Below are 12,225 nucleotides of genomic sequence, written 5' to 3' on the forward strand. Positions count from 1 at the left end.
CATCCCAAAATCCACTCGCTTTTTGGTTTTAGATAGAAAATGGGGGCAAAAAAAAAGAAATCCAAACTGCTGGGATAGGAATGTCACATTTTCAGGGATTTATTTAACAGCGGGGAAGGGAAGAGGGATGGAAACCCAACCCGCTTCTGAGTTGAGAGAATTAGAAATTAAATAGCGCCGGGTGAACTTACAGGTGCTGGAGCCAAACTTTGGAGCTATGAACAATAAAGGAGATTAAAAAAGAAGAAAAAAAAAAGTGCTGTATATGCAGCAAAAGGTCAGGCAGGAGATATTAAAGTCAAACATTTTCAAAGCAATAGGTGTCGTGGTTTTGGCCCGGCTCGGGGTTACGCAGCTTTTAAGGGAGGCGAGAAATCTGCTTTTTTTTCATGGCAAGAAGCTAACTATGAGAATGAGTTTGGTTGGAGAAGACTGTGGGCATACGCATGTATACACATATATATTTTTATATATATATGCACATATGTATGTGTGTATATAAAAAAAGATTTTATTTCTATATAAATAATCACATAAATAAATAAATATATAAATATACAAGATAAATAATACATAAAACGTTTTATTTCTATATAAATAAACACAGAAAGAAATAGAAGTATATTAGATGACTAAATAATATCTAAAAAGTAATTTATTTCTATATAAATACAGAAATATAGAAGTATATTGGACAAATAAATAAATGATACATATAATATTTAGCGAGAGGCAGAGGCTTCCTTTTGCTACCCAGCTGAAGGGAGGATTCAAGATTTACTGATTAGCAATCGCTAATTATTTTACAACATTTCCACACCAGAGCAGGTGAACCATCCACTCTGCGTTAATTTTCCAAAGAGATTTTGAGCTAAAACCACAGGATTTGGGGGGTTGCTGATGTGTTTGAACCCAAATCGATTAAGATTTTCCCTGAAATTTTGGGGTTTTAACTGAATCTTGTGAAGGCAAAGGGATGTGATGCACAGTACGTCAGAGCCCGGCAGCAAATAATTCCGATTTCTTTAATGCAATTGTTAATTTTAAGTGGAAATTGCCCCTAAAAATGTGCAGTCCTGTACTTGCGGATGTGGAAGTTTCGGAGGTGACGCTGGAAGGACACGCAGTGATTTGCACACGCGCTGACACAGACACACCTCACACCTTAAATACATAGAGTTCACTAAAATAATCGCAATTTTTTAAAAAAAGCAAAGTGTTAGTTAGCAGAATGGTTTATTGCATAGTGGATTTCCATTGCGTCATCGATCTGGGGCGGCATCAGGGCTAAAGATGGGTGATTTGGGCACAAAAAAAAAAGGAGGTTTTTTTGGTTAGGTTTTTTTTTTTTTTGGCTGGCTTCTCACAGTGCAAAAAAATTACTCATCCTTGGGCTTGGCAAGTTGGAAGAGGCTCATGTAATTTTGGAAGCAAGTTTAAAATACCTGTGTGTCTAGACAATAATACTGGCTTTGAAAAAAAAAAAAATCACAGTGAGCAGGAGACGAGCGTTGCAGCTGATTTAATCTAGGACTTCTGCAAAGCATCCCTTAATAAATTACCCCCCACCTCGGCTTTGCTGGCGGTGCAATAAGGATGTCGGGATTTTTTTTTTTCCTTTATTTTCCCCAGTTAAAAAGTGGAAAAAAGTGGGAAAAACCCAACCCTGCTGTTTCGCAGGATTAGGTGAAATGCAAGTGTATTTTTACTCCTCCAAACCCATGCTGCTCAGAGCCCCACCATGAGGCTGCCGCTTCCTAACTTAAAAAAAACTCGATGCAGAACGCTGCAAAACTCGGTGGAAAAATGCAACAAACCCCATTTTTTGTTTATTTTCTTCCTTTTTTTTTGTTTCCCCCCCCACCCCAGATGACGGCCACAGCCCAGCAGCCCGCCAAGGCGCAGCCCGTGCATCTCGCCACGCCGGCGGCAGCCGCCAACGCGCCGGTACCTGCCACAGCTGGCGACCCCCAGGCGCAGCTGGAGGCCGACAAACGAGCCGTCTACAGGTGATGCGAGATGACATCAGCGCGCGTTCGTTAATTAATGTGTTATTTTCATTAACGCATTAGCTATTGCAGCGCGTTACTCATGCGTCCGTGTGGCGATGCGTTAATTAATGCATCGGTTAATGCATCGAGCCGTTGATGCATTCGTTATTGTGGCGCGTTATTAATCCGCTGCTATTCTAATGCATTAATTAACAGGAATGGGGGGGATTAGCAATTAGCTCCTTTTCAGCAATAATAACTATCTATAATAACGCATGGTGGCGGAGCTCCTTCATGGACCTTATTTTGCACCATCTACCCCTGCAAAAAAACATTCACCTCCCCAAAAACCCAAATTAGCCTTTTTTTGGGACAAAATCATGCTATTTTGGGCCAAAAAGGCCCCCAGAAGGAGTAAAGTCATATATTAACCTGAAATCTGCAGTTCATGCATCGGTACGGGGTGTGGGCAGCAGCGGGCGCGGGATGGATGAGCCCCTCCGGTCCCTTTTTTATCACTTTGGAGATAACAGTATATAATATTGTAGTATCTTCAGTAATGTTATTGTATAATTGTAATAAGTAACATTATAATTACATAAACAGTATAATTATACAAATAATATGTAATTATATAAGTGATATGTAATTATTTACTATATTATAATGTATACAGTAATGATGTAGCAGTAATGTATAATATTATAATATAATTAGAATTAAGGTTTAAGGCAAAGGATTAAACCCCTGTAAATGGGCAGGGCCACGGGGGCTTGTGAACCAAAAAGTTGCAGCTCGGAAGAGAAGAAATTAAAATATTTTGACTCCAAATATTCAAATATTATGAATCAGAAAGGTCCGCAAAGGCGGATGAATAAACCCACCGGTTTCCCAGGAAAACGTGAAGGATTATTCAAAGCAGGTCTCAAGGTTATTTCTAATGATGTAAATAATTTTCTCAAGGCAAAAGAGGTCATTCAAGAAAAAAAAACAACACACCTTTTCTTTGCACTTCTGCGAGGATTTTTGCAGTGTTCGTGGGATACCGAAAACCAGAAAACCCTTTGGAGTTTTTACAGCTTTCATCTGAAGGTCAGAAAAAAAAGACAAAAATACATTTTTGGAGGTATTTCCCACCCAGAAAAACGGGGAAAAAAGATTCTTGGCTTGTCCCATGTGTGGACTCAGTTGCCCAAACCTGGATTCTTGTTTTTGGGTACCAGCCAAAATATATTTTTATCTATAAAAACACACCTAATGAGTCTTTTTTTTTTTTGCTGCATGCGGAATCTGAATATTCACCTATACCACGTTAATATGGATTGTTTATGTCATTAGATAACAAATGCACACAGGGGATTTTATTTTTTGCCCTCCCAGGGCTGTACCCTCCACCTGAAGTGATGGATTTTTTTGTTAATTTTCAAGAATTGCACCAAGGCAGAAGGCATCAGCTGTAAGCATCGGTCGATCAACCTGCAGGGAAATCGCCGGGAAAATGCAATGGGAAATATAAAAAAAATGCTGGACAAGTCACCCCACTGGGTTTTATGCTCTAGCAGGAGGTTTATCACCCATTAAAATAAAAAAAAAAAAAAGAAAAAAAAGGGAAAAAAAATTACTCCTCCCCCTCCCTGCTTGGCACAGGAGCATCTTTGCCAGGACCAGTCCAGCAGCATCACTTCTCGGCTGCAATTTTTTCCCAGCTAAAGTATTTTAATTCACTTTATACAACAGCAGGGCCGGGAATTCCCAACAGATTTTGGACCACTGAAGATGATGCTCCCACGGGAACCGATGCTTAAACCACCCCAGCGCTGCAAACTGGATTTTTCCAAGTGGGAAATGGCTGGATATCTTTCCATTAAGTTTATTGTCTTTTTTTGGTTTGGTTTTTTTTTTTTTTTTTGTTAATTTTTGGAGGGAAGGGGTATACTGGAGCTGGATACAAAAAAAAAAGCATGTTGTGATGTGCCCACGGTGCCGCCGGCTCGCGGGCAGAGCCCTGCTGAAGTACGAAATTAGGCCATTAGAGGAATTCATTTCTCTTTATTAGCCCATGTCGAATCTTTTTTATTAGTGGCTGCCAACGACCTCTCTCCTGCAGGAAAATGTCAGGCCTGGTTCAGCCCTTCTATTTGGAGGATTCCCTGGGAAAAAAAAAAAAAAAAAAAAGGATTTTTGCAAAATCATATTCAGCAAAAGCATGTGTTTCCACCCCAAAACTCTTCCTTGTGCCATGGGAGTGATTTTCTGCCTCTGTAACACTCCCGATGGGGAAAATCCTCCTGTTTCCCCCCAGATTTTATAGCAAGGACAGGCTCCAGCTCTCAATTTCCTTGCCACAACCTGCAAACCCCTGTGGTGGCTGTTGCCTTCTCCTGCCTGTCGGGGCCAGAGGAAGGCTGGAAATGGAGAAAACTGTGGGGTGGGGTTTTTTTGGGGGTTTTTTTGTGCAAAAAGGAAAAAGAACTGCAACAACAATTCAGCATACAGCTGGCAGCACAGCCCCGAATTTCACTGCTCCTCGACACTGCAGTCTGCTAGGGGCGTTGGTGCTCTCCCGTCACCCAGCCCTGGGCGTTTTGCACCTCCCAGTTGGGTTGTTTTATTATTTTATTTTATTTTATTTTATTTTATTTTATTTTATTTTATTTTATTTTATTTTGTTTAGTTTAGTTTAGTTTAGTTTAGTGTAGCTTAGTTTATTGTAGTTTAGTGTAGTTGAGTTTAGTTATTTTATTTAATATTAGTTTGGTTTGGTGGCCCTTCCCTTCCCTTCCCTTCCCTTCCCTTCCCTTCCCTTCCCTTCCCTTCCCTTCCCTTCCCTTCCCTTCCCTTCCCTTCCCTTCCCTTCCCTTCCCTTCCCTTCCCTTCCCTTCCCTTCCCTTCCCTTCCCTTCCCTTCCCTTCCCTTCCCTTCCCTTCCCTTCCCTTCCCTTCCCTTCCCTTCCCTTCCCTTCCCTTCCCTTCCCTTCCCTTCCCTTCCCTTCCCTTCCCTTCCCTTCCCTTCCCTTCCCTTCCCTTCCCTTCCCTTCCCTTCCCTTCCCTTCCCTTCCCTTCCCTTCCCTTCCCTTCCCTTTCCCTTCCCTTCCCTTTCCCTTCCCTTCCCTTTCCCTTCCCTTTCCCTTCCCTTTCCCTTCCCTTTCCCTTCCCTTTCCCTTCCCTTTCCCTTCCCTTTCTTCCCTCTTTCTTTCCACCTGAAGTCACGCATCCTCCCCTCACCCCCCAGGGGCTGCCCTGCCCCAGTTATTAACACTGCAGAGCGCAGGGTAATGCCAGCGATGACATCAATTCCTCCTTGGTAGATGCAACCCCTCAAAGCAAAGGGGCTACAAATTGCTCAGGGGCTGCAATCCCTGTCCCCCATCCCCGCCCCCCAAAAAAAAAAAATTAAGAAAAATCCCTGTGCTTGGGGTAATTCTGTGCCTTTGCTTCTAATTGACAGAGCGGCTCTGGAAATGGCAGCAGGCACCTGCCGCTGAGCCGCCGCTTCCTAAGTCCCAATAATTCAGCCCGCTGCCTGGAATTTGCCTTTCATATCCCTCGGCTAAGCCCCGCCGGGGCCGCCGAAATTATGAAATTATTTCCCCCCCTGCTCCGTTCTCCGTTCCAGCCTCGGTGAATCTTGCATTAAACCGGGATCAGGGCAGATTAAACTATAATATGCTGCGGTATTAGCGGCTGCAAATGAAGACTTAGCTGAGGGGTTTAACCCCTTCGCCTGACTCCAGCTTGGAAAAGACCAGTGGGAAGTGATTCAAAGTCATCTTTTGGACCATCTTTTGGAGATAAAATGGTGGAGCAAATCCCATTGCACTGGGTTAACTGGGATGCTGTGGGAAACCATCCCCGGAGCAGCATTTTGCATTTCTCCCCTCAAAATCACCATAAATAATTTTTTTTTTTTTTTAATTTGCACAGCTGGGCTCACCCAGGCTTGTGCTAACTCATGGTCTTCATCCCTCTGTTCTCCACGTGCTTTGGTGTTGCATGTATATTTTCATTTTATATCGCATCAGTTTAGCATCATCATTAGAGCAAATTGTGGATTTGCAAGAAGAATTGCAGATCTTTGTTTTTGAAGAGTCGTCTTGTGGTAAGAAAGAAGTGGGATTTGACCCATCTTCATGGCTGGACATGGATGTGCTTGACAGAGGTGCGAAGAGACCTCTTGGTGGAGGAGCAACCCATAGCAAGGTCATTCCATCGAATGGTGTGGGCATGTAGAAATACCAGCTCATCTCCATCCAGCATCTCCAACCAAGAGAGACATTTTGGGGTAAAATATTACCATTGATGAGCAAGTGCTGATGTCGAACAACGAAATGCAAAGACACCAGGACAGCAGGTGGCTCCAGGACAACACCCAGAACCCGACCGTTTTGCCCATGGCAAAACATTTTGGAAACACTGACTGTGGTGCAATGATGGAAAGCACCAGGACATTGGGAGAAGTCATTGTCTGGTGGAGACCATGAATTTTGTGGGTTTTAAGCTTTTTTTGTAGGTCTAGAGGGAGCACTTCCAGCGTTGGCTTGGGAGTGAGGTTTGTACCACCAGGCTCTTGCAAGCTGGGAGGGAATGGAGGGATGGTGTGAGGTAAAAATGAACAGGGGACCTAAAACAGTGGGCGTTACGGGGGGTCTCCTCTGTCCTCTGCAGGCACCCACTGTTCCCGCTGCTGACTCTCCTCTTTGAGAAGTGCGAGCAGGCGACGCAGGGCTCCGAGTGCATCACTTCGGCCAGCTTTGACGTCGACATCGAGAACTTTGTCCACCAGCAGGAGCAGGAGCACAAGCCCTTCTTCAGTGATGACCCCGAGCTGGACAACCTGGTAGAGGCAGCTGGGGCTTAACAGATGGTTTTGGGGGGCAGGGGGTGAGGAACAAATGATGGAGATCTACCACCTTGGGCAACATCTTGGGGCTCCATTTGTAGTGTTGGCCATCTTGGCAATGTTCTCTGCAGACCTTGTGAGACCTTCTTCAGGACCTTCTCTGAGACCTTTTCCATAAGATCCTCTGTGAGAACAAATCCCTGCTCAATTTTTGGCTAGTTTTCCCACACAAACACCATGGGGTCAACGTGCTTGCTGGAAACAGTCAAGATCAATGGCTGGTTTGTGCCCCAAAACTTACAATCTCTGCAGGAAATACTGCTCTTCAGTGCAACATGAAGTAGTGTCTGCCTTCTTGCCTGACACCATCATGTTTCAAGTGTGATGGCCAGCTCTTATCCTAGAAACAAGACAAAATAAGAGTTTTTTCCAAAAATATGATGTGTATCAGTGGTTTGGGATGCTTTGGACCATTTTTGGTGACTTCCCTGTCATAGCAACCCAAATTTCCTACTGTACCCATTGCTGCTGGAAGATGCCTCAGAAGACTGCTTGGGATGGTGCCTTTCTCTTGCAGGGACCTCAGGAAACATCTCCAAATCCCATTATTTGGTCCAGGAAGCCTCCACATGTGGCCTCCGTGGCAAGCGTGTGGGTGGACTCATCCATTGCACCATCCTGATGCAGATTTTTAAGGTCAAAAGAGGCAATTTCACCCACTTCTGATGATGCGAAGAGCGAACCACCTTCCTCAAGGGATGGCGTACCTCCTGGGATGTGTCGCAGAGGGATTTTCATCCCAGAAAAGAAGCAAAATCAGGCAATTCACAGGCAGATTTTTCCCAAATATTACAGATATCAACACGGTGATTTTGTCCGATGACCTGTCATGAAGGGAAGAAGAACAAGCAATGCTCATTCAAGTGCAAAAACTACCACTTCCCTAAAAACGCAAGAAACACTTTCAAGATGGATTCAAATCCTGCATCTTTTGTGCCCAATTTCAGCTTGTGGAGGAGAGTTTTGCGACATCCCTAAATCAAGACTGGCTTAGCGGTCTCCGGAAAGCCCTCCAAAAATTACAGGCTATGCAAAAGCCCTGTTTCCAGGTTATTAAGCCCATTTTGCAATGTCTTATAGCCAAGAACAGAAATTGCTTTGGGATGAGTGATCAAAAAAGCAACATTTTGGATTATTTCAGTTTTGGGACTGAATGTTGAGGTGCACCAAAAAAATCCCCATCATAGAATCACAGAATCATTGAATCATTTGTGTGTGGATGAAAAGTCTTGCAGTGCTCAAAACTCAACATTTCATCCTGTTCCTGAGCTGACACTTCTTCCCTATTTGCATTGTGATTTCTTTTTGGTTATTTTTCGGGTTTTTTTGGTTTTTTTTTAACGCCGCCGATTCCCCGGAAATCGGTGATGGCAAAGCAGGGATGAAAAGGCCAGCGGCATTAGCTATCATTAGAATAAGAGTCATGTATTCCTCACCGCCGAGATGCACATAATTAGAAATTAGAAAAAGGTCAGATCTCACCATTATCAACTCAATCAGCTGCCGAGTGCCACACAGTCAATTAATTCAGCATCTGTATTTTTTACAACCCCGCACACGTACGCCGTCGGACTGTAACTCTTTATCCGGACAGATATACGGCGCAGCGGAGCAGGGACATAAAATGAGACCCTAAGCAAATGAGCTGAGATAATTGAGAGATTTATTTTTTATACATATATGTGTCAGGTCTTCTTGCCTTTGCCCTTGAATATTGACTTTCATGGCTGTTGAGCCTTGGAAGGTTCGGAGAGCGGGGGCGCGACACCTCCACCTTGCACTTTGCCTACGCCAACTGCGGAGGAGGAAAAAAAAAAACCCAAAAAAAGTCACAAAAAGCAAAAAAAAAAAAAAAAAGGATTTTTCCAGCCGCAACCCATTGTCTTTGTTGTTCACCAAGCAAAAATTCGCTTTCTCTGTTGTGGAGCCACCACCTGAGTTTGGTTCTGGATTTTTCGGGATGTTTCCCAATCATGGAGACTCACAGTTTGTAAAGATGACCACTAAAATTTGCAAGTTAAAAACACTCTTTGAAATGCAAAGACGCTTTGTTACATAAACCCAGATTTATTGCCCCGGAGTGAATAGCTGAAATTTTATATATTATGCAAGATTTCAAACAGTGGCTGTAAAACTTAAGGTTTCAGCTTGGCGAGAGGAATGTTTTATGTGTAAATTTTTTAACGTTTATGGGGTACGTTTTAACGAGACCCAGGCTTTGCACCGGCAACAGCTTACGGCGGAGTTGCAGCCCCATAATCTCGTTAGAATAAGTGGCCTCCGGAGAATAACCCAACACTTTTCGACATCCAGGGCTTTGGCCTGGACTTTTTTTTGGGGCATGGGGAGCAATTCCCATGAAGGGAACAGTAATTTTTGTGAATTTTGGCTTCTTGGGTTTGCAGAGATACGATGAATGGGGAGGAAAAAGAAATGCGGAGGTGCAGAGGGATGGGCTCTGGGATGGGTTTTGGGTGAGAATGTTGATGGTTTTTGTCTCTTTTTGGTATGTTGAGAAAGGAAATGCATTTAATTCTACTGTAGGGATCAGTTCCAGGTTAGATTTTGGGTGAGAATACTGATTTTTGGGGGATTTTTTTCTAATTCATTGAGGAAAAGAATTATTTAAACTGTGCCATTGTGTCCTTGTGCAGATGGTGAAGGCGATCCAGGTGCTGCGCATCCACCTCCTGGAGCTGGAGAAGGTCAATGAGTTGTGCAAGGACTTCTGCAACCGCTACATCACCTGCCTCAAAACCAAGATGCACAGCGACAACCTACTCAGGAATGACCTGGGGGGGCCCTACTCCCCCAACCCCTCCTCCATCAGCCTCCACCCCCAGGTAATGTCTTAAAATTGCCCGTAATCACCATCGTTGCACGTTGGCCAATGGATGGGTTGGGCCAGTGAGGTTGGGGGGGTTGCTCTACAACTCTTGTGGCCTCCCGGAAAGTCATCAAAACCCATCCCCAGTTGAGGAAGATAATTAAAAATAACCCATATCTTGCTCATATGGTGCAATAAATGATGCTATGGCAATTTTTTTCTTTTTTTTTTTTTTTAATATTTTTTCATGGCCTTTTTCTGCATGGGTTTGGCAGAGCTGCAACCCCAAAGCTTGTGTCTGCAAAACAGAGTGAGGAGGACTTCTAAACTCTTATGTTGCAGCAATGAAATCTGTGGGGAAGGAATTGCAGAAGCTGTACAAGCACATGGGAAAATGGACAAGGAAGTTGCATTTTTTTTCATGAAAAAAATACTATTTGTATTTGTTGGCAGGAGGGCCAGAAACACCATGATTTTCTCCACTACTTCCTCTTTCCACAGTCTTGTCTTCATTTCAAGGCAGCTGAAGAGATTTTTGGGTCTCAGATAACCCTTTTTGGCTTCGCTGCTCCTTTTTTGCCCTGGCACATCTTGCAGTTCTCTCCCAGCGTGATCAACATTCCCACCTTGACTTTTTTTTTTTTGCATAATTTGGGTTTTAGCTGTGAGAAGGAAACATTTGGTGCCTCAAAGCACAGTGGGAAAGTACAAGGGGATGCCCAAGAATTGCAGAAATTTCAACTGAAATGGCCAAACCAAGCTGCACCTTGGTGGCTTTTGGGGCAAAATAAGGGATTTTAACTTAATATTTGGAAAAAAAAGTTGCCCATGGGTTGGGGTTTTCATATGCATTTGCAATCCAGGGAATAAATATCTGCTTTCATCCCAAAAAACTTCCTTGATGCAACATTGTGTGTCCCTTAGGGATTTCTGTCTCTCAGATACTGGATTATTTTTGGGCGGGAGATGAAATTTGGGGTTGCACAATCCCAGCGGAAATAACTGCAGCCAACTCAAAATAAGCCAGGGTGTCCCCAGGTAGCTCTTGGAGCTATCCCCCAAAAGGACGCAGGAGATGGGGGCTTTTTTTAGGGCTTTTCAGGCCATTTTTAGGGTGGTGGAAAGGAAAAAAAAAAAGTCATCAGCTCCAGGCGCTGCAGAGTTTGAAGCTCCCAACATGACACTTGCGGCCACTTTCTTCCCCCAGCGCAGGGAGGGAAAAGCCCCCGCCAAAAGTTTTATTTCTTATTTGGGTTTCCTGAAAGCACCAAACCACTTAATCATTGATCTAAAAAAACCCCATCCTCTCTCTATTTTCTAATAATCTCTAGAAATGGACTTATTATCCCTTCGCTGCTTTATGGTAGCATTCCTTATGATCAAAATTAGCAAGACACTTGCATAAAAGAGAACAATAATTGCTCAACGAGCATCTCGTTTGTAATTTATTAGTTTCTATTATTGTGCGTCGCCATGGCAACAGCTCGCATCCCGGGTGATGAGAGAGATGTTAGATATGAGCCGACGAAGCTCCCAGTCCCAGCAAATGGAGATGCACGTTTTTTATCAGTAATTTTCATGAAAATAATAAGTGAGGGAGTTAATGAGATGGAAAGCCGTCCTGTGGCTATTGTGATTTTTTTTCCTCTTTTCCTTTTTTTTTTTTTTTTTTTAAAGTGTTGATCTAATTAGAATGCATCGGTCAGGAAAAGTAATGAGGATTTAGTGCCTCACAAAGAGGTGGGGATCATATCAGAAAATTAGCACAAGTCTTTGGAAAATAATCAGGCCCATGGAGAGGTGCCGAGCGCCTCCCAATTCCTGCAAACCTGGAGCAGCCGCCGTTTCCCTTCTGGGCAAGACTTGAAAGTTGAGAAATTCAAGTGAGGATTTGGAGGCAGTTGCTAAATAAATAGGAACGCACCCAGGAAAGACCCAGCTGGAAGGGGAAACATTGGCTCAAGAGTGAAGGAATTTTCAGCAGGCAACAGGAGCTGAACTATTCACAGTGACAGACCCGAAGGAGCCACCATCTCATCTGGTCATTGGATGAGGATGACGTATCAGTGATGATACAATGGCAATTTTTTTCTAGTTATCCAATGTCAAGTGCCTGGGTGCTTCAACTCATTGAGTATACTTGAGTTTGCTTGGATAAGGCTTTAAAAAAAAAAAAAAAAGAGTGGAAATATTCTATATCCATCAGTTGAGTTTGAAAGGCTGGGGATGATCCAGAGAGCTGAAGAATCGTGGGATCCATGTTTAAAAAATGGCAGGTGGGATGATTTTGCTAATTATGATCCTATTAATCTTATGCTGAGGGCAGGTAAAACAGCTAAGGGACCACTAATTTAGGATTTATTTACTTTTTTTAATCTAAATAATGGATATGTGATTAATATCAATGAACAAGGTTTCTCAGAAAATAGGTTTTCTCAGGGTATGGGAGGGGCATCAATCTTTTGTGAGGAGATACGCAAGGTTGGTCATGAAAGTGAAATAATTCCA

The 12,225-nt window shown here is 43.3% G+C and overlaps 1 protein-coding gene across 3 annotated transcripts in view; it reads left to right on the top strand.

Annotated features, from left to right (window-relative positions):
- Positions 1-12,225, top strand: part of PKNOX2 (PBX/knotted 1 homeobox 2) — an 89,413-nt gene that overhangs the window by 64,889 nt on the left and 12,299 nt on the right. For all 3 annotated transcript variants that reach the window (XM_075774596.1, XM_075774595.1, XM_075774597.1), the window contains 3 exons: positions 1,870-2,009; positions 6,656-6,827; positions 9,545-9,733. In XM_075774596.1, the coding sequence (XP_075630711.1) occupies positions 1,870-2,009; positions 6,656-6,827; positions 9,545-9,733 (501 nt within the window). The remainder of the gene's footprint in view (positions 1-1,869; positions 2,010-6,655; positions 6,828-9,544; positions 9,734-12,225) is intronic.

Source organism: Balearica regulorum, chromosome 23 (assembly GCF_011004875.1).
Source record: "Balearica regulorum gibbericeps isolate bBalReg1 chromosome 23, bBalReg1.pri, whole genome shotgun sequence".
In the NCBI taxonomy this organism is placed as follows: Eukaryota; Metazoa; Chordata; class Aves; order Gruiformes; family Gruidae; genus Balearica; species Balearica regulorum.